Here is a 23,219-nt window from a genome sequence, read left to right as displayed (position 1 = left end):
TCTGCAGCCTACAGATTTTCTGACAAAGAGCAGGAGAAGAAATAATAATAAAAAACAGGCGATAAAATCGGGGACTTAGTGAGTAACAAGGTGAAAAGAAAACGGGGAAATTAAAACAAGCAATAGAGGGATGATGAAGCGAATAAAAATACATACGGAGCAGACAGGGAAAACAATAGACAATTAAAATAAACACGGCGACAGTCTGGATTCTGTTCGCAAAGTATATAAAATGCACACCCAGCGACAGCATGGTTTCTGTTCGCAACACTGAATAGTCACTAGAACACAGCACGAAAAAGTCGGCAACGGTGACACCACAGTCGAGAGCAGGTGGGGGGAAACTGGACAGGAGATGGGAAAACAAAAAGGGGTGGAAAGGAGAGTAAAAGCGAAGGGGGGGGGGGGAACCGGGAAAGGAGCTGATGGAGGATGAGGACCCATAAGAGGGGTGGGGGGCAGACGCGACAGGGAGGGGGGTAGGCAGAGGAGGGGAATACAAAAGGACTGGGGGGGAGAAGGGAGGTAGGGAGAGGTGTAGGGCCGTTGTAATCTGTTTTATTTTTTTATTAATTCTTTTATTCTCTAGGTAGAGTGGGATGTTTTTCTTATGACCCGTGGTAAATACAGGGTGTTTCAAAAATGACTGGTATATTTGAAACGGCAATAAAAACTAAACGAGCAGCGATAGAAATACACCGTTTGTTGCAATATGCTTGGGACAACAGTACATTTTCAGGCAGACAAACTTTCAAAATTACAGTAGTTACAATTTTCAACAACAGAAGGCGCTGCGGTCTGGGAAACTCTATAGTACGATATTTTCCACATAGCCACCATGCGTAGCAATAATATGGCGTAGTCTCTGAATGAAATTACCCGAAACCTTTGACAACGTGTCTGGCGGAATGGCTTCACATGCAGATGAGATGTACTGCTTCAGCAGTTCAATTGTTTCTGGATTCTGGCGGTACACCTGGTCTTTCAAGTGTCCCCACAGAAAGAAGTCACAGGGGTTCATGTCTGGCGAATAGGGAGGCCAATCCACGCCGCCTCCTGTATGTTTCGGATAGCCCAAAGCAATCACACGATCATCGAAATATTCATTCAGGAAATTAAAGACGTCGGCAGTGCGATGTGGCCGGGCACCATCTTGCATAAACCACGAGGTGTTCGCAGTGTCGTCTAAGGCAGTTTGTACCGCCACAAATTCACGAAGAATGTCCAGATAGCGTGATGCAGTAATCGTTTCGGATCTTAAAAATGGGCCAATGATTCCTTTGGAAGAAATGGCGGCCCAGACCAGTACTTTTTGAGGATGCAGGGACGATGGGACTGCAACATGGGGCTTTTCGGTTCCCCATATGCGCCAGTTCTGTTTATTGACGAAGCCGCCCAGGTAAAAATAAGCTTCGTCAGTAAACCAAATGCTGCCCACATGCATATCGCCATCATCAATCCTGTGCACTATATCGTTAGCGAATGTCTCTCGTGCAGCAATGGTAGTGGCGCTGAGGGGTTGCCGCGTTTGAATTTTGTATGGATAGAGGTGTAAACTCTGGCGCATGAGACGATACGTGGACGTTGGCGTCATTTGGACCGCAGCTGCAACACGGCGAACGGAAACCCGAGGCCGCTGTTGGATCACCTGCTGCACTAGCTACGCGTTGCCCTCTGTGGTTGCCGTACGCGGTCGCCCTACCTTTCCAGCACGTTCATCCGTCACGTTCCCAGTCCGTTGAAATTTTTCAAACAGATCCTTTATTGTATCGCTTTTCGGTCCTTTGGTTACATTAAACCTCCGTTGAAAACTTCGTCTTGTTGTAACAACACTGTGTTCTAGGCGGTGGAATTCCAACACCAGAAAAATCCTCTGTTCTAAGGAATAAACCATGTTGTCCACAGCACACTTGCACGTTGTGAACAGCACACGCTTACAGCAGAAAGACGACGTACAGAATGGCGCACCCACAGACTGCGTTGTCTTCTATATCTTTCACATCACTTGCAGTGCCATCTATTGTTGAAAATTGTAACTACTGTAATTTCGAAAGTTTGTCCGCCTGAAAATGTACTGTTGTCCCAAGCATATTGCAACACACGGTGTATTTCTATCGCTGCTTGTTTAGTTTTTATTGCCGTTTCAAATATACCGGTCATTTTTGAAACACCCTGTACTTTCCATCGAAACACCAGTCGGGCTGTTAATGAGGTGCAGGCCGGAGTGGCCGTGCGGTTCTAGGCGCTACAGTCTGGAACCGCGTGACCCCTATGGTCGCAGGTTCGAATCCTGCCCCGGGCATGGCTGTGTGTGATGTCCTTAGGTTAGTTAGGTTTAAGTAGTTCTAAGTTCTAGGGGAGTGATGACCTCAGAAGTTGAGTCCCATAGTGCTCAGAGCCATTTGAACCACATTTTTGTTAATGAGGTGGAGGGTGCCACAGTTGGGAAGATTTTGGAGAGGATTTGCCTTCAAACCAAGGGAAACATTCCTCAAAACCGGGGCATGGCTACTATTTTTACACTAATTCTAGGACAAAAAAGTATCAAAGCCAACTGCATGCGTAAGCGTATTTGTGTGATTACAGAATAAAGTCGATCGCTAGCAGGACGTATGCAGTTTATCTATGTGTGTGTGGTTGCTGCTTCTGTCCTCACATAGCCTTGCTATTGTCTGTGACCTCACTAGTGCCACCCTAGAAGCATAAAAGTAATGTTTTCGTGACGAGATATTTATTATAAATCACAACAGAGTTATCCTATAAGGGTTTTGGTTTTAGGGATCTGTAAACTCTGTGAAAGTTCTGTTGAATTATTTTAAAACTATACCGTCACACGAAATAGACAGCTGATCAAAAAGAGGACTCTGCCTCATTACACTTGAGTTTTACTCTGTAAGAAAAAAATGGCTCTGAGCACTATGGGACTTAACATCTATGGTCATCAGTCCCCTAGAACTTAGAACTACTTAAACCTAACGACAGCACACAACACCCAGGCATCACGAGGCAGAGAAAATCCCTGACCCCGCCGGGAATCGAACCCGGGAACCCGGGCGTGGGAAGCGAGAACGCTACCGCACGACCACGAGATGCGGGCTACTCTGTAAGTCCACCGTACAGAACAACGACAAGAGACGCAGTCAAATTTAATAAATGGGGCATTATAATCAATTTTTCATTCTACAGTGGAGTGTTCAATGTTTTGCAACGGCCGGAAATAAAAACTGTGTGCCACACAGAGACTCGATACCATAATATAATCTTCCGCAGTCAGTGTTTTTGCCGGAATGACTAACGACTCACCACCACAACTTTACTTCCACCTGTACTTCTCTCGTACCACCATTCCTCACAGTCCTCCTGTATGTTTAGATGGACTAGAAAGGGCAGTACTGAGAAATGGCTTAGTCACAGCGTAGGGGATTTAAAACAGTCCTCGTGTCATCACTGAGTGAAATTCACATTCTGGGAGCAATATCCTTTCTTATATTGTTCCTGGTCTCGCAAGGTATGCGGGAAAAGTTCTGAGTAGTTTAGAAGGTAGATTAGAACTACTGGTGAAGTGAAGCTGTAAAGACGGGTCGTGAGATGTGCCTAGATATCTCTATCGGTAAAAGTTTCGTCTGTTAAAGGCAATATTTCAGATTCGAGTCATGGTTTAAGTTTGCCTGAAGGTTTAACTTAAAGCGCGTTTAAAATTATTTGCGAGTTTTGACATTTGGCTGACCGGAGGGCGTGGTGACGCCGTTGCCCGTGTAACACCAATGGCGAGCCAGCTTGTCCTATCATCGCGCCAGCGGTTCTGCTGGTAAAGTACCCCTGTTGCCACACCATGAGTAAACAGTACTACGTGATGTCACGCATTATATGAATCAATGTCCGTAATCTCTCGTTAAAAGTCGAATTTTCTGGTGTTAAAGTGTTCTGTACTGTCAGGTTTGCGAAGGAGTGTTTCGTGTTGGCATTACATTAATAACAACAGTGCAGTGCATCTGGATACATGATTTGCAATGAAATTGTCATCCGAGAACATGTTAGCGGGATGGGAGGATAACGTTCTGCTGCAAAACATTCCTCGGAATTCGACAATAGTAATGTACAAAACGCTGTACCACTCTGTTATGATGCATAAAGCTCCAACAATGCAGTGGCGGAAAGCATATCTTTTGTTCTGGGAACAAGGAAATGCTCTACGAGGTGTAATTGAACCTAGCATGCATAATGTGAAGTTAATGAAACTTGTACTACTGTACAAGCCAAAACTTCACGCTACCAGGTCGACGTACAGACTGACGGTAAAAGGCATAGTTTAATCAGGCTTCCTCCGTATCGTGCTCATTTAAATGGGACTGAGAATATATCGGCCTAGGTGAAAAGTAATGAGGCAGAAAACAGAAAGACGTTTACGCTCACTGTGGTTGGAACGCTGGCAAAAGAAGCCACTGCAAAATTTGCACGACAGGACTGGTTTTGAGTTGTCAGCAATACCAAGGACACGGCTGAGGAGAGAGTGATCCATAAAGGAATTTGACAAGTTTTGAGGAATACGTGGCTTCTGTTGTCGCCATGTTAAAATCGGCTTCTTTTGTCGAAACATAGCAGAGTTTACAAAAATTCATCTAACTAATATTCTAATGCAGTTGAAATTGCGACAGAATCCTGAAATAGCGTATTATTAAACTTGCAACTGAGTGCCTGTCAGTTTAATAGTTATCGGTATAAAAATAAACGCGTAACATCTTCACTTATATTGTTACAAAACCCACAGAAGTTCTCGTTTTACCAGCTAATGACTGCTCTTAATAATTACGTTATTTCATTCAAAAATCTGTAGTCGCTTGAATATCGCAGTAGATGTGGAAGTCTTGCATATTAATCACATAGCAAAACGCACTCGTCTTTGCGCGCTATCATTTGCCAAAATCTTGTTTCGGTATTTCACACCATTTATGAGATATGAGAAGAATTTCTGAATGTTTCATTCTATTTCTTTTTCTTTTTTTCACTGATTACGAGTTTGTGACGGAGCACTTTATATACAGTCCATTTTCTCGCTCCAAGTCTAAAGAATGTTTCAGTATATTTTCTTCATTTAATACATAGAAACATGTAACCTCCACGCACCAAACACGAATTCATAGTGACACCTATTTTTCACTGCAAACTAAGAATTCCTAGCAGTAGTTACCTATTAATGGAATATCACAATAACTGTGGCCATTAACGGAATGTTAGGCTTTTCATTATGAAGCTGACTATTATTAAACTTTAAGATGTGCGAGAATGAGAGTTTGTTACCGACTGGTTACTTGAAAGAGCATTTGAGAAAGATCGTAGCACGCAGTCAAGCGAGCCTGCCATTGTACTGTGGCTACCTGCTGGCGCACCCAGCACACGCTGGCAACTACGCTCCCCTCCACTCGCTCTGCACTGAACTGTCAAAAGTCACAACTAATTTTAAACTCACTATTTGTGCTACATTACTATACTACTGAAGCATGTGTAATTCTTAAAGTTAAGTGTCATAAACACTGACGACTCAACTTTTTTGTAGTTGGCATTGTTTGCACAGACACGCCACTGCTAAAAAATGACTTTGAGCACTATGAGACTTAACAACTCAGGTCATCAGTTCCCTAGACGTAGAACTACTTAAACCTAGCTAACCTAAGGAGATGACAAACATCCACGCCCCAGGCAGGATTCTAAACTGCAACCGTAGCGGCCGCGCTGTTCCGGACTGAAGCGCCTAGAACCGCTCGGCCACAGTGGCCGGTCATGCTTCTAGTGATGGTAAAAATTTTGATTGCTCTAGAGAAGTACTAATTAAGTAGAAAGTGATATTAATGTGTGCAGGGGCCTTACTTATCAGTGTAACGCTAAATACATTTACTTAGCCTCTGAAATGATGCATTGCCTATCAACATTCATGTCGCCATTCAACGACATCAATACGCGTAATGGAGATGCGACATTAAGTGCCTTGATTTCAGAAATATTAATTGCAAATCTGAAACACATATACAAAAACATGTACAAGCAGCCAGACTACGGTTTAAGGTTCAAAATGGCTCTGAGCACTATAGGACTTAACTTCTGAGGTCATCAATCCCCTAGAACTTAGAACTACTTAAACCTAACTAACCTAAGGACATCACACACATCCACGCCCGAGGCAGGATTCGAACCTGCGATCGTAGCGGTAGCGTTTAGGCAATAAAGTTGTATGTGCTTGGAAACTCCGTACTGAAAACGAAACAAACTTAACATTTGTGGATCACGAAATATTCTGTTGCCATTTAAGGGACAAAAATCACAAGACAGATTTATAATTCATAATTTCAGTGAAGGAGGGCATTATTCTGGTTATGTAGGTGTCCTAATAAAATATTTCTAATAGCATTCTACTTCAGGCACCATTACAGTACACGCCACACGATTTACAACCAGTATAACTAGGTAGGAATGATCATCAAAATTAAGTAAGAGAAATCAGAGCTCGAACAGAAAGGTTTAGGTGTTCGTTTTTCCCGCGCGCTGTTCGGGAGTGGAATGGTAGAGAGATAGTATGATTGTGGTTCGATGAACCCTCTGACAAGCACTTAAATGTGAATTGCAGAGTAATCGTGTAGATGTAAATGTACCACTGCCAGATCGCCACAAATAAAATGGTTTCAACTGAGAATCAGCCAGAATAACAGTAAACCCCCGATTCCTTCAAGAATCTACCTCCAATTGATGAAATATCTTGAAACTAGTTGTTGCTTTACAAATAAGTCAGTGTCTAAAATATTTTACTTTATGAAAGTAATCGAGAAGAAGTTAGAGAAGATTTGAAGTTATGTTTAAATTCTGTTAGAATTCGCTAAGTGCTTTCATTATCTAACACTGAATGACTGTTGTTGGTGTACTTCGTCCTCCTCTTCAAGAAAAAAAACTAGTTTTCCTTGCATGTCAAACCTTATGACGTCATATCTCCCGAATTATGTGTCGTAAAATAATTTAATTTTGCCGGTTAATGCAGTGGAATGTGCGAATACCATCTGCAACATATGTCGCGCATTAAGTAGTAATAAAGAATTAATAAACTAAAATGTTATGCCTGACATAGAAGTTTCACAGTACGGAGAGTGAGAATACGTAAGCAATAAACGTTTGTCTCTCCACTGTTTTGCGTAGTGCGTCAGCGAGGAAATGTTAGAAGGGATTTGAAATTATGTTTAAAGTTTGTTTCAAGTCATTCTGAGCTCTCATTCTCAAGTACTACTTGAATGTAGTCTGGGTATTTATGCTTCGTGTTCTCTCTTGAAACTGTTTCAATACATCTTCACAATTTCTAACAGTAACAGTTGTGCTAAACCTTTAACGTAAGATTATGCCTCTGAGCAGCCATTTGACATTTGACACCAAATGGTAATTAATAATGTATTTCTGGTTTATGTATGCATTATGGTTTCCACCTATACTTATCCACTATATTGCTACAAATTTTACTTTTTGTTTTTGTTTTATATATGGTCATTAGTCCTCTGAGTGGATTGATGTTATTCGCCAGTATTTTCTATACTGAGCCAATCTTTTCATTTCAGAGTAAGAAGCACTTGCGCCATGTATCCTCAATTAGTTGCTGGATATATTCCAACCTCTGTCTCTCCCTACAGTTTTTACCTGTACGGCTATCTGTAGAACCATGGAAGCTACACCTGATGTCTTAACAAATATCCTATCATCCTGTCCCCTTTTCTTATCAGTATCCTCCATATGTACGTTTGCTCATCGATTCTGTGAAAAACCTGGTCACTGACTATTGTCAGAAATTTCTTCTTCTAATTAAATTAGATATTTGAAACTAACAGACTTCTCTTGGCTAGGGATTCCCTGTTTGCCTGTGCTAGTCTGTTTTCATGTCCTCCTTGTTTCATCCGTCATTTATCATTTCGATTCCAAAGTAGAAGAATCTCTTCACGTCATTGATTCTTGGCTAGCAATTTTGACGTTAGGTTTTTCGCTGTTCTCATTTCAGCTACTTCTCGTTACTTTCGTGTTTCATCGAATTCCTCTCAAGTTTGTCATTAATCTCACTTCTGCTGCTCCTCATTATTTTCGTCTTTCTTCTGTTTACCATCAGTCCTCGTTCTGTTCTCATTAGACCATTCTGTTCAACTGGTCCTGTAATTTATCTTTACTTTCACACAAAACAGCAATGTCATCACCAAATCTAATCACTGATACTCTTTCACCCTGAATTTTAGTTTTCCAAATGTTAACTTTTGTGTCAGTCATTGTGTCTTCGATTGGACTGAATAGAGATGGCAAAAAATGCAACTCTGTGTTACATCCTTTTTAATCCGAACACTTCGTTCATAGTTTCCCGTTCTTATGTGTTGACGGAAAAAATCACAGTACTAAGAAGGCTTTGTGCGACATAAAAGAAAGTTGAAAGGCGTGTTTCTACATCTGGAAGATGATGTTCAAATTTCGGGCCAGTCTCATTACAGTGGCGGTAGTAACTTGCTACTCGTTTGCTTTAAAGACACTCCAAAAAGGTAGTGAGCGTTAGTTACCTTTGAAAATGGACTTTCTGAGTTGATGTTAATCTAGACTGTGTTGAAAGTGACATAGACACCTTCATCAAGGCACCATGGAGTCTGAACGAGATTGTGTTAAAGGGCTACGAGCAGCTGGATGTTCCTTTTGCAATACTGCAGGAAGACTTGGCAAGGATGTACAAATCGATTCCATAAAGGATAGCTCCGAGCTAGACCCTTTGTAACGTGCATTCCACTGACCCCAAACCACCGTCACTGGTTACTTTAGTGGTGTCAAGCGAGAGCTCACTGGAGTGTAGGGCTGAGGTCCATTGTATTTTCTGATGAAAGCTGGATCTGCCTGTATGACAGTGATGGCTGTGTGTTGGTTAGACGGAGGCCAGTTGAGGGCCTGAGACCAATGTGTCTGCGTGCTGGACACACTGTATCTACACCAGGAGTTATGGTCTGGGTTAAAATGGTTCAAATGGCTCTGAGCACTATGGGACTTAACAACTGAGGTCATCAGTCCCCTAGACTTAGAGCTACCTAAGCCTAACTAACCTAAGGACATCACACACATCCATGCCAGAGGCAGGATTCGAACCTGCGACCGTAGCAGCAGTGCGGTTCCGGACTGAAGCGCCTAGAACCGCTCGGCCACAACGGCCGGCTATGGTCTGGGTTGCGATGTCATGTGACAGCAGGATCACTGTAGTGGTTTGTACGTCGGTTTGGTGATTCGAACTGTTGGGCTGCCATTCATGAACAGTATTGTAGATGATGTTTTTCAACACGCTCTACATAGTGTCGACGTGTTGACTTGACCTGCTGGATCTCAAGATCTGTGTCCAGTCGAACACATATGGGACATCATCGGACGACAACTCCAGCGTCAACCACAAACAGCATTAACTGTCCCTGTGCAACAGGCATGGAACCCCATCCCAGAAATTATCTGTACAATACAATACATGCACGTTTTCACGCTTGCATTCAACATTTTGCCGGTTACATTGGTTGCTAACGTACCAGCATTTCTCATTTGTAATCGTTTACCTCGCGCTTATATTAATCAGTAATCTTGCAGTGTTAATCTGTTAAACATGTTACCTAAAGAAATGCGTTCACGAAATTTTATTACTCTACATTAATTATACACTGGTATATGCAGTGTGCAGAATACAGGAGTGGCGCGTTATCAGAAGGGAGCACATGTTCCAGGTTTCCTGTAGACACAGTTCTCCTGCCGTATGGATGACGTGTGCGTTACGGTATGGGAGCTAAATGGCGTGGCAACTGGAAACGTACTTTAAGGTTGAAGCAGATGGGACACTACGATTCTTGTGGGCAGAGCGTCTGAATTGCTCATTGATTCACCGCGACATTCCAGCAGTGTATGGACCAAATGCAATGTTGCGTCTATCCGTAGTGAGATGGTGACAACAAATTGACCAAGGCAGCACAGAGGTGGGTGATGCTGACCCGGAAGAAGAACACCGACATCGACAACAGAATCTCCAAGAAATAAAAAAGATCTGTGGTGAAAAAGATTTTCCATCGATGTGGAATTCCACATGGCGGTTACCAAATGACGTTATGACAAATCAGCGGATTTCAAACTTCGAGGAAATGAACGGTTAGTAGAACAGCGACTTGCGACTATATTAAAAGTAAATGTCATCTATCGTTGCCAGTTTAAAGTGTAGTGTAGCATTCAGTAAACGTTAGCTGGCCTGCGACACATTTGAAGTCCCTTCATACATAGGTCAATGGAACGCCACTACTATATCATTTTGTCATACATTAAATATTCTAAGTTCTGTTAGTAGCCTCTGAACAGAGAAAGAAAGAAAATAAATTGACTGACGGGTACTCAGATAAAGGTACAATGCACATAATAACAGGTAATTATATATTACTAACAATTTCCGCAAGGTCAGTATCGTATCTTTAATTATTCAGCGCAGTATTGCAAACAGATATTTCAAGTAGTGCGTTTATGTATTCAGTGAGTATTTGAGATATTACACTAGGATACAAGTTTAAGAGCCTGGTCAAGTTGAATTTCGCTGCATACGTGACATAACCATACGTCGTACACAGCCCCGAATCTGGCTATTTGCTTTTGACGAGCAGTAGTTTCTGGATTCGCAACTCGAATATACTTCAGCTATGTCCACAAATACCCAATTTCTCATTCGCTCCTCTTCCCCAGTTCAACAGTGGCAATCTTGCGGCGGGAAAATCGGTATAGCCGAGATCTTAACTTACATACAACATATACATCGAATTCGAGGCTAAATGTAATTTGTTTTATTGTTACCAATGCTCTTAAAAGATTCAGTATGTTGCAGCAACGGTATTAACCAAGTTGTCGAGGGACATTTAATTCAAAGAGACTGAATCTCCACGCTGCAGAACGGCTGCGCACTAACTGGTCACCAGAATTATTTGATGTCTGTAAAATTCAAATTATTCCAACAGAAAGAATGCGTATTCACATAGACAAGCAAACTGTTAACAATGCTGTGCTTGACGTGCCCTCTGAAAAAAATAATTCAGTATTCACCAGTGTTGTTTGTAGGAGATAAGGTGGTATACCAGCTGTTCGGTTAAGTCAAAATGCGCAATAATAAGATGAGTAATTTATTTACAAGGCATTGAATTAACGTAGTTCCTCCTGTGTCTGTGAGAAGTACACCGTTTCTTGCCTGGCTCTTCCTATTTGTGAGGTATTTTTAATTTCAATAGCGACAAATTACAAAACTTTCCAGCTTTTTGATTAGCAAAATTTTTATTTTTGGTTATCAATATTTAGGTTATTAAGACGTGTGGTCTCAAGCGAACGTGTACCTTTATATGACACTGAAATAAAATAACCAGCTCCTTCATTACTTGAAACCGTACTAGAGTTATCTGCAAAGCCTATAATTGTGATGGACATTATCTCTTTTTCACATTTACACTTCAGCTGAAATATAAATAAATTCCTTAAATTGAGGAAGTTAATTTTATTTCATCAAGAAGAAGCTAATAGTCAGATGTTGCTAGATATTGCCCATACAGATATCACACTTTAGGGAGAGGTATAGTGACAAGCTACCAAGAAGACAAGGAACTGTTAACTGGTCCTGACAAATGAAGATGGATTCTTTCTAATTAGAAGTTATTCTGTTCCTGGAAATACTAATATATTATTGAGTATTCGGTAACTATACAGAATGATTCCGTAACGACGTAACAAACTTCTAGCAATGACGGAGAGGAATAAATTTACCAGTTTGAGGTAACAGACCCTGGATCGAAACGACCGATTATGGAATTATAAGCGAAAATCGTTTGTACAGCTTTCACAGCGGTCATCCTCTACGAAAACTTTTTATTTTCCATACTTTGGGTTGAGGTAATATAGACAAAAATAAGAAAAATTGTTCATTAAACGAGAGCTCTAAAGTGCGTGCATTAAGAGCTATAATCACTTGTTCAGTACAAGAGAAGTGTTTCGCAGTAAAAAAAGTGAGATCTTGAGGTATGCTCCTTACAGGCCATGATTAACCGACATTTTTTTTTCTTATTTTGGCCCATACTACCTCCAGTACAAATATGGAAAGCAAAGAATTTGCATTACAAGCTGCCAACTTTCAGAGACACAACAATTTTCCCTTGTAGTTTTCGATTCCATCGTTTCACGGTCCCTTACCTCATATTGATATGTTTACCCTTCTCCACCGTCCCTGAATTTTCTAACATCATCACGGAATTACCCTATATGTTTCACTGCTGCTTATATATTCGTAAAAATTTTGTTGCAAGCACTGGGAGCAATAATAGAGCCTATTTTCAGATGAAGAAGGTGACTGAATGAGATCTTTTCTGAATGCGAGGGTGGCGCAGCTTGTCGTCTCTTTCATACTGATATATTTAAAATTCTCGTCTGATAACGAATAATGTGCGTGAGCACATTTTTCCGGAGCACTAAACTCTAACAGTTTAAGAAGCACTAGCGTTGTATGATGAGTACAAGTTCATCTCACGCTCAGCTGTGAACTAATTTGATGACTTTTCAGCAAAATTGAAAGACAGGTGACTCCAACGAGGCAGAGAATAAATCAAAGGAACATTAGACCCCAAAGAGTTTCAATGTATAGCTTTTCTTTGGTACCTTTCCTGCACAGTGTATCTAAGTTGCAGATGATTCAAAAATCAACGCTATTATCTTGTTATGCAGTCACTTTCTATAAGATTGTAAATATCTCACTCGGCGACACCTTGTGGCAGTATTAGTAAAGGTTTGTAATGTGCAGCTTGTTCGAGACACCAAGACATTGTACTTTCGTTTCGGCATTTGTAATGAATCTTGCTTCCTCATAACTTTCATACTTCAACTTGAATGTTTGATTGCGTATAAATTTCGGCTTGACTTGAGTTAACTTTTGTAAGTAAATTCTATAAGCAACATCTAAAGATTACTTTGTATTTACTTTATCACCAAACTACCATTTTTCTAATGATATAATTTTATTTTTCGTATCGAGCCGCTTAGCAACATCGATTTTGAACCGCGAAAGTTAGTAAGAATAACTGTTAACTTAAACGAGTCAAAAAGCAGTCTACAGTGAAACTAATATTATTATACTTTAATTGTCCGCCCCAGTAGCTGAGTGGCACAGTCTGGCGTTAGCTGCCGCAGCGGTCGCACGCTCCTCAAGTTTGCCCCGTGAACGTACAGTGTTTACGCCAGTGTTTTCGTGTTTTGTGACGTTTTGCACGTGAATTAACCGTTATCAATTGCGCATTTGGTCTTCTTTCGTGTCATCTTTCTACGAAGTGCCGTTGGGATTTCGGCGTTGTCCGAGATTTCTTCGCTGCAGAACACCATGGCAAACTCCGTGAGAAAAAACACCGTGATTTTCACCTTCGACAAGTACACCCGTAGAGTACAGCCCTCTGCACTTGAAATACACGACTGGATTACCGAGGTAATTGGCCTTCATTCTGAATCTGTTCATACCATGCAGCTGGACTCTGATGAATACTGCATTTTTGTAAAGTTTAACGATTCCGCGAGTGTAGACCGCTTTCTGGCAAAATTTGGTTATGAAACGGAATTTATACACCGTGATGGTACTAAAAGTACTGTCAAACTCCGGAATTCCGAGTCTGTAATTAGGAATGTTAGGGTTTTGAATATTCCCATAGAAGTAGACAATTCGAAAATTAAAGATGTCCTATCAAAGTATGGGGTTGTCAGGCAAATAGTCAACGAAAGGTGGGCTTCGCATTTCAAGCTGCAGTGCTTTAACGGCATTCGCTCCGTGGAGATGGAAGTGAAAGCAAACATTCCCTCCCACATATTTGTTGATGGGCACAAGGCGCATGTTATGTACTCAGGGCAAACCCCTACATGTCATGTATGTAACGAGTCTGGTCACCTCCGTCAGGACTGCCCTCGCCGTGTATTTGTGCTAACAAATAACCTTACGCAACGCCGAAAATTGACACTCAACGATTTGTTGCCAGCCAGTAATACAACAGAGCCGGCGGCGGTCGTGGATCCTGTTACTACCTCTGAAAATGTTGCACTTAATGTTAATGACTTTCCGTCTTTAAAACCTGCATTAACTGCTGAAATTCCGTCCCGTGACAGCGAGATTCCCACAAAAAAGCGTCCTCTAGAGGACACTGAAAGAAATATTGATGAGGACTCTTCCTGTGAAACACCCGTTGCCAGGAGGCCGAAGCCCAGTCCTGAAGATCTGTTAGAAGTGGAAAAAGGAGATGGAATGACGGTCGATGTGGCTCCCACTTCCGCACAAGGACTTACACCGCCACGAACAGATAGTGACGCAGCGGATAGTGATTTTTCACGGAAATGTGACCCTGAGCCTGAGGTCACGGCTGAAATAACCGCATCAAGTGCACAACCCATACAGTGCAAACCGTACGAGGAAGTACCAGGTAAAGAACCTGCTGACTCCGAAGCGCAACGCCGCGCCGAAGGAGGAAATACACAAGCATCACCGCCTCGCCAGCAAAACAACACAACAGACACCACGCCGGAGCCAAACATTGACGACTCGCAAGCCACGGCCGTTGCCCCATTTAGCCACCGCCGGCGGCTGCGACAGACACCGGGTCTTGCTGTCACGCGTCATCAAGCGAAAGTCACACCAGAGAAGAAAGACATAAAGAAAAAGAATATTAAATATGAAGTTATCAGGGCCAACACTGACGAGGAGAAAGAGAATGGCCACAGTGACTTATAGCAATGCGTTGTCAGGATTTCAGGATACTTTTCTTCTCAAGCTATTTGTTTAAAAGCAATGCAAATTTTTGTAGGCAGTTAGTACATGTAATGGGCACACAGCTTGTAAAGATCGTGCCTTGTAGGGAAGCACGTTTGCTGCTATAATCATACCTAACCTCATCTCAAATAGCTTCTTCCGGTATGTCTGTGCTGCAAGCTTATAGCATTACTACTATTAACATTAATAAAATACAGTCACCCTTGAAATTGGCAGCACTAAAAGAATTCTTGTACCAGTCCGGAACAGATATCGCGTTGCTACAAGAAGTTGCGATAGCGGAATTTCGGATCCCAGGCTTTTTTGAAATTGTTAATGTTTCTACGGAAGCCAATATCGGTACAGCCATTCTTATAAGGGAAGGCATTCCGGTGACTGAAATCGAACGACTAGAATCAGGAAGAGCAATAGGCATAAAAATTTTCGATGTGACAGTGATTAACCTTTACGCCCCATCAGGAACTTCCCACAAATTGGATCGTGCGAAGTTTTTTCAAGATGAACTGATTTATTTATTGAGGAAAAATCCGTGTTCTCTTATACTAGGTGGAGACTTTAACTGTGTTTTAAACCAGAAAGATCAACAACCCAACTTCAACTACTCGCCACAGTTAAAAAAGTTAGTAAGTGATCTACACCTTAAGGATGTGTGGGAACTTCAGCACCCGACGTCAGTCGGGTTCACGTATATAACCAGCCACTCTCGCAGCAGACTAGATAGAATTTACGTGTCATCAAATTTGCAAAATTATTTATTAAACGTTGAGACTATTCCAGTGTATTTTAGCGATCACAGTACACTTTTAACTTGCTTTAATCTAAGTGTACAGCCAACCCGTCGATTCAGAGGCCAATGGAACTTAAATATCTCTGTTTTAACTGACGAAGAACTGGAACAGGAAGTAAGGTTTGCGTGGACTATGTGCCTCCGCACAGTAGACAAGCACCCAACAGTCATTGACTGGTGGACAAGGAGGGCTAAACCAAGGCTGCGGAAAGTTGTCATGCAGTATAGTGCAGCGAGGCACAGGGAGTTGAGGAATACAATGGAGTTTTATTATAAGGTTTTAAGAGACTTATATAAACAGGCACATGATGACGTAATTCGTCTGAATGATATCAAAAAAATAAAAGCCAAGTTATTAAGCATTAAACGGCAACAGATGGAGGGACTAAAAATTAAATCGAAAGCCACATCAGTCATAGCAGATGAAACAGCTTCTCTGTATCACTTGGTGCGGCATGCTAAAAATAGACGTCAAACTTTTATTGATGAAGTCCAGACGCATACTGGTACAAAGCTCACATGCCAGAAAGAAATACTGGACGAAGTCCACAGGTACTACGAAACCTTATATGCCCCTACCACAGTGGAAGATGCAGCTCTCGCGGATTTTCTCACTATTTTAGGTCCACAATTGTCGGAAACAGACAACGCTGACATCCTGTCACCTATTACTAAAGATGAAGTGCATGAGGCAGTGCGTAACTCACCTCTCAAAAAATCTCCGGGACTTGATGGCCTCCCTGTGGAGTTTTATGCCCGCTACTGGTCTATAATTGGGGATAAGATCACTTCCATGGCAAATGAGGTCCTGAACGGAAAAACGGTCCCTGCAGAGTTTAAGGAAAGTAAAATAGTACTGATTCCTAAGACTAAAGGCAAAACCAACTTAAACAATTTTCGGCCTCTTTCGCTACTAAATTCTGATTACAAAATAATTTCGCGTATTATCAACAAAAGACTCTCTGCCTTTTCCAACAAAATATTGAGTCATCACCAATCTTGCTCTCCGACCAGAACGATATTCGAAAGTCTATCTGCATACAGAGACGTCATTGCAATTACCTCAGTGACAAGTATAAAATGTGCTTTAATCTTTATAGATTTCAACAAAGCTTTTGACCGCGTTAGTCATAGATACCTCTTTGCGACGCTGTCAAGAATGGATTTCCACCCCCAGATTGTGAACATGCTAAGGAATATTGCAACAGGTGTAAATGCGAAAATAGCAATCAATGGCCAAACATCTAAACCCATACAGATAAGGCGAGGGGTTCCACAGGGCAGTCCCTTATCAATGTTTTTATTTTCAGTATCTTTAGAGCCCTTCCTCCGCACTGTCCACGCAAGATTAACAGGCATAACATTGAGTGGTGAGAAAACTGTCATACGAGCTTATGCTGATGACGTGGGCGTTGTAATAAGGAATAAGGAAGAGACAGTTACACTGGAAAGAGAAATCCAAAGATATTGTCTAGCGTCGGGAGCGACAGCAAATGAAAACAAAAGTCAAATATTGAATCTACGGGGCCTAGATCACCTTCGACTGGCATGGGCAAAACAAGACAACAAACATAAAACTTTGGGAATCACCTTAATGGCATGTCCGATGCGGATGGCTGCTTTTAACTGGACGGAAACTAGGAGGAAAGTTCATGGTGCTGTAATGGAGAACATCCATCGAACTATGGACCTGGTGCAAAAAGTCAGATTCATCAACTCCTGCGTTTTGTCTAAAGCGTATTTCACTGCGCAGGTATTTCCAATCCCTAAACTAGTAGCGAAAGGGATCATGTCCACTGTTACCAATTATTTATGGAGAGGAGACATATTCAGGGTTGGTGCGACTACGGTTATACTGGATGTCAGAAACGGGGGCCTCGGTTTGGTGGATATTCGCAATAAAGCGTCTGCTCTGTTCCTCAAACGGACCTTCCATATACTCAGAGAACTTCCACAATGTATAACCGCAAAGCTCTTTGAGGCTGTGACACCCCATAGCCTGCAAGCACCGATTGATGTGCGAAGGATTAATGCCCGTCTGCAGTATGTGAGGAACTTTTTCCTCGAAGCAAGTTATATTAGTGACGAAATCAGAAGCAACACACGTATCACAGCGCGCGACATCAGACTTGAAAGGAAGTTAAATGAGGGTAGAAACAAAATTGAAACGAAATTCCCAAATTGTGACTGGAAAGCTGTATGGCGGAACATCAACTATGCCGGGCTATCTACAGACGCTATTTCCGCATGGTACAAAACAGTTAATAATGTCATCAGCACCAACGAGAGATTATATGGGATCGGTTTAAACCAGACACACCTTTGTGGAAAATGCAATCTGGTGGATACACTCAGCCACAGATTCACCTGTGGTGGCAATGTGCATAACTGGAATTGGATCAGGCAACAAATCGCCTTTCTCACCAGATCCTCTACGCAATATATAACGCCGTCGCTCCTCCTGAGACCGGACATGACATACTTTCCGAAATTAAAAACCAACGCCATTAGCTGGTTAATGGGAAAATATGTTAGTTATGTCATCCACACACTTGGGTCGGACAACGAGATAGAATTCCGCGTTTACATGAAGTGTGAATATGCAAAAATCAGCACGTATCGCAACCACAAGAAGCACTATGGCAACATGCTGAAGATCATTTTTGAAAGAATGGGTGTTGGTTAAATATGTGAAACCATTACAACACCTTGAACGAGAACGAACAAAAGAAAAATAAGTCACTTGGTTCCTTATTATTATTTACTTTAACCTTGCTTCCGGAACTTTTTCTTTTTTTTTTGTATTTTTTTTTTGTGTTATTGTATGTGTTTAATTGGATTGTATTTAAACTGGTTCATAGTCAAGAAAACTGGTATTAAATATGCTATTATTTTTTATTCAATGGACAGTTTACAAATTAAACAGTGAATTCAACTTTGAAGACAAACCCACTGATTGGGTGACAATAGTTTGCACCTAGAATAATCTCAGTTATCTTGAGCAAAGTTATACTGTAACCACTTTTAAAGTTTGTTTTACCATTATTACTGTATTAGACATATTCAGCATATAAATAGTTTAAAACTGGTTCTTTTTTTAATGTTGCAAATGGTTTAATCATTAATTGTACTGTTGAATACTTGAAATGTATGTTTTAGTAAAATACAATAAAAAAAAAAAAAAAAAAGTGGTCAGCGTGACGGATTGTCGTCCTCCGGGCCCGGGTTCGATTCCCGGCTGGGTCGGAGATTTTCTGCGCTCAGGGACTGGGCGTTGTGTTGTGTTCATCATCATTTCATCCCCATCCGGCGTGCAGGTCGCCCAATGTGGCGCCGAATGCAATAAGACCTGCGCCAAGGCGGCCGGACCTGCCCCGCGAGGGGCCTCCCGGCCAATGACGCCAAACGCTCATTTCATTTCATACTTTAATTTTCATGTAAACAAAATTTCTGTTTTCATTTATAACTTTTCTAATTTTACTATCAATAATTCGGTCAACAATTATACAAAGAAGGGAAGCTTTTTATACGGTCAATATCTGCAACTTTCATTATTAATTATTAGGTGCTAAAATATTTTTATGAATGATTATTTCCAGAAAAAAATATGTAAACTGCACTGAAAAAGTAATTTCAGTTAAAACAGTGATAATAAAATTAATCTGAACCACATCCTGCTCTAGAAGGGAGCAATGTACGTAACACTTGTAGAAATTTTTGGCACCAAGCGCGCTGCAATAGTTTCACCTGTAGAGATTGGGCTATATAACGATCCAGTTGTTTTTGTGTATTGTTGAAATGTTACATAACGCGTTTGTTTAAGAAGTGGTGTTGTATAAAGTAGCTAGAACTTATTTATAAATACTGATGTCGTCAAAAAATAAAATTGTTCCAGCGACTTTTATTGAAACAAAAATCTGTCAAGTGGAAAACATAAACAGGAACGGACACCCTAGACAATGAGACTGCCGTAGCAAGATAAGTAACGTATCTGCTAATGTAACGGTTCTGTCGTTACGAAATTATGTAAACGGTGACAACACTAGAATAGCTAGTTCGACATAAGGTATTTTGATAGTAAGGAATACGTAACATTACGTATTGCAAACTCCCACTTTGTTTAAGAGTAAAATGGGGGAAAAAGTAAAACTTATCACCGAAAATTACTGGTATTCTATAATAATTGAATAACGTTAAACGTTTGACCATTTACATCGTCAATAGATGTCATAGAAAATTACAGACACAGGTACTTCTTGGTTAGTACCAAAGGACATATAAATGTAAAACAGTGTGGCATATAATAACGAGTCAAATGTCTCAGCAGTGTCTGGTAATAGGCAAATTTAATAAAATTCATGAAATAAAACTAATCCAATTTTTTTTCGTAGACCGTATATATTTTTTTAGTTAAACAATTAAAGCACTGTAACTAATTTCGGTTGCTTTCCACAGTCATCTTCGGAGAATCCAAACCGTTAAAAATTGGTGAATATGCAATAAAATTGTCATCATCAACTGTAATCCTGCAATTACATGCATTAGTTTTGTGGGCCAACAAGACAATGACATTATGTAGCCGCAAATTTTATCAAGAGTAAACCAGGTTGTAAACGATAATCTCGCAAAACGACGGTAATAAGGAAGGCGAATTGCCCTTTGTCTACTTACCACGCGATAGCAGAAGTAAGCAACATTTCTTACCAAATATAAACGACGAACCACCACTGATAATGGAACATATACATACATAATTCTCGTCGTATGGATAATGTACAATAACTTTGAACTAGATTTTGCAAATCATACTACTCCAATTACCGTTTCTAACACCAATATTTGAAATGCTTACAGTGCCAATAGAATGAATCGACATTTAAGGTTATTTCATCAACAGATGATATTTTGGGAATTACATGGTTGTACAGTAAAATATGTTTCAAAGAAATTTCTATCCATTCAACTCATGACTGTTTCGTTGTTCCTTTTATGTTATCGGTTTCGAACACTGTGCACATCATCAAATAACCACAATTTGCAAATCATCAGATGGCCACATTCGATTTAATGATCGACAGCTAATTGTTTAGTATCATGACGTACTAAAGTGAGCAATAAATTTGAATTGAAATGTATCCAAAATCTAATTTTTGTGTTCAGCCTCTATAGCGTGCAACTGATTATGGTGACGCGCTCACAGTAAACGTTCGTGACTGGAATGGTGAACAAAAAAAAAATATAGTTGCATCAACGCCACATTTCGAGGTACACGGGATATGCAACTTTCTGGAAATCGTAGGAAATGTTTTTACTGCAAGCACATAGAACAAACTTGATTAATCTCCCGTGCCTCAATCTGTAAAAACGGAATCCTTATAGGATCATTTTATTGTCCGTCCGTCTGTCTGTCTGTCCGTCTGTGAAGAAACCTTTTTATCAGTAGCAAGTAGAGGTATAAAGTTCAAATTTATGTCAGACTTTATCGTCTATAGTGCCTTGGCAGTCTAAAAAGTTAAAGGTTCTAAGTCAATTCATTCAAATATGTGACTATTTATGCCACATATTTTGATAGTCGAAAACCCACTCATCAAAACGTCTAGTTCCCTTTAAAGCAGATTCATGAACATTGACAAGACACAAGGTTTCACAGCACAAGTGAAGGAAAAAATTCGAAAATTCATAATTCGTAATAATGTAACACGAAAAAATATTTTTTATGTCTACGTTTGTCTGCCCGTCTGTTAACACTCTTTCAGTGAGGAACAGTTTGGCGTATCAAGTTCAAATGTCTGTCACATAGCAAGGTCAATGGTCTCTTGGTGGTGAAGCAATTTTAAGCTTCTAAGTAAATGTAACCAAAATATAGGGCCATTTATGTCACATATTTTGAGACTCTAAAATTCACTCGTCAAAAACTATACGGTACTTGCCGTTACCAAGAATCATGAAATTTGACAAGAAATAATTTTTCGCAGTGGAAGTACAGAGAAAAATCGAAATTATTAATTTGTGACTATATCACACGAAAAAATATTTGTTTGTCATTTGTTAGCCGACTTCAAACTTGAAATTAAAACATTCTCGGAAGTTTTGGAGTCCCTGGGACCTGTATCTTGCTAGTATTACTGCCGTTAACAGGTAAAGATCGTCAATATCGTCAACTGAGGAGTAGACAAATAATTTTATACTGAACCCTCAGTGGATGAGCCATACTCGTAGGAGGCCAACTTTTTTTTATTTATTTTAAAATTGAGTTTGTTCTCGATTTTCAGATCGTTTCCCTTTCAAATGTGTTTCAATTAAGGAGTAGTCCAGTATTGGACATCATGGTACAATATACAGCGATAAGTGCGATGCGGCCGTCACACAATAAACAAATCGTTGAAACTACTAAACGAAATGTCAGAATTATTAAAGTACTTGAAAAAATCGACACGCCTCTGCACGGGAGCACTTGGAAACCAAATTTTATTTCAGTTAATAACTATCCAGAGTGTGAATGTTAACTTTATAAGACCTAGAATCCCTTGAAGATTTCCTCCACAGACGGGGGTGAAACTGTGTTCTCAACGAATTTTTTTCGACCAATGTGCAATAGCACAGAATATCATAATAAGTGACGCACTGCTGGCCGTAAATGTTTGCATTATACACTCGAAGCGAAACTCTGTCCGAACAGGTCTCGGTAGATCCAACTTCACCGACCGACCACCGTGTCATCCTCACTGACGGATGCCATTGGATGTAGATATGGCCGCTCTACCGGCCGTTGTCAGTTTTGTGATTGGGGCCGTTACTTCTCTATCAAATACATCCTCAATTATCCTCACTAGGGATGAGTGCACCCCCCTTGCCAGCAACGCCCGGTAGACTCGGACGATCACTAGTCCAAGGGCTAGCCAATCCCAACAGCGCAGAACATCGGTGATCTGACGGGAACCGGTATTGCCACTGAGGCAAGACCGTTGACACATTCTACAAGGTGTTCTAAACATAACACACCAATTTTTCTGTTAGCAGCTGCTGAACAACTATTAAGTAACAGTCTCTCATAAGGGCTTTTACCATACCTTGTACATTAGCCTGAGCTCTGGACCAAACCACGAATCGATGGCATTATTTTCATTCTGCTCCGGATCCTCTTCGTGCTGTGCTAGAGCAGCGCTGGGCTGCAGCACTAGGAAGAGGAGCAGCCACGGTGTGGCAGTGCGCAACGCCCTCGTGTCAGAGGCGCGGTGCGGGGGCGGCATGGCAGCAGCCAGCAGCTCGCTGTCAGTTTTGTGGTACGAAGCCGCGGCTCTGAGGAGGGCAGCGGCGCGTGACGCGTGTCGCAGCACAGTGCGACTCGCCGCCGTCGCCGCCGCCCCTTTTATACAATGAGCCAATTTGGCGGCCACCGTCGCTTTCCAGAGCGTAACGCAGAGCAGAGCGGTGCGGTACGGAGGCCGTCGTCTCGCTATCAGGACGGTCTTCCGGGCCTACGGAACTAACGGCATTTTCTCTGGGATGGCACCGCTCCTGCGAGATGACGGACGAGCTACAGTGCAGCACGACTCCCAGTTTCTTATCCGCAGCATCCGGCCTGCTTTGGGAACA

The 23,219-nt window shown here is 41.2% G+C and overlaps 1 protein-coding gene across 1 annotated transcript in view; it reads right to left on the bottom strand.

Annotated features, from left to right (window-relative positions):
• The window catches only part of LOC126176146 (uncharacterized), a 36,163-nt gene extending 13,290 nt beyond the window's left edge, over positions 1–22,873 (bottom strand). The window contains exon 1 of the mRNA XM_049923287.1: positions 22,694–22,873. Within this exon, the coding sequence (XP_049779244.1) occupies positions 22,694–22,873 (180 nt within the window). The remainder of the gene's footprint in view (positions 1–22,693) is intronic.
• Between the last annotated feature and the right edge of the window lie 346 nt (positions 22,874–23,219).

The sequence above is a fragment of the Schistocerca cancellata genome, chromosome 3, assembly GCF_023864275.1.
Source record: "Schistocerca cancellata isolate TAMUIC-IGC-003103 chromosome 3, iqSchCanc2.1, whole genome shotgun sequence".
NCBI classification, from domain to species: Eukaryota; Metazoa; Arthropoda; class Insecta; order Orthoptera; family Acrididae; genus Schistocerca; species Schistocerca cancellata.
Note: the sequence above shows the minus strand (reverse complement) of the source record. Positions and strands in the feature narration are given on the sequence as shown.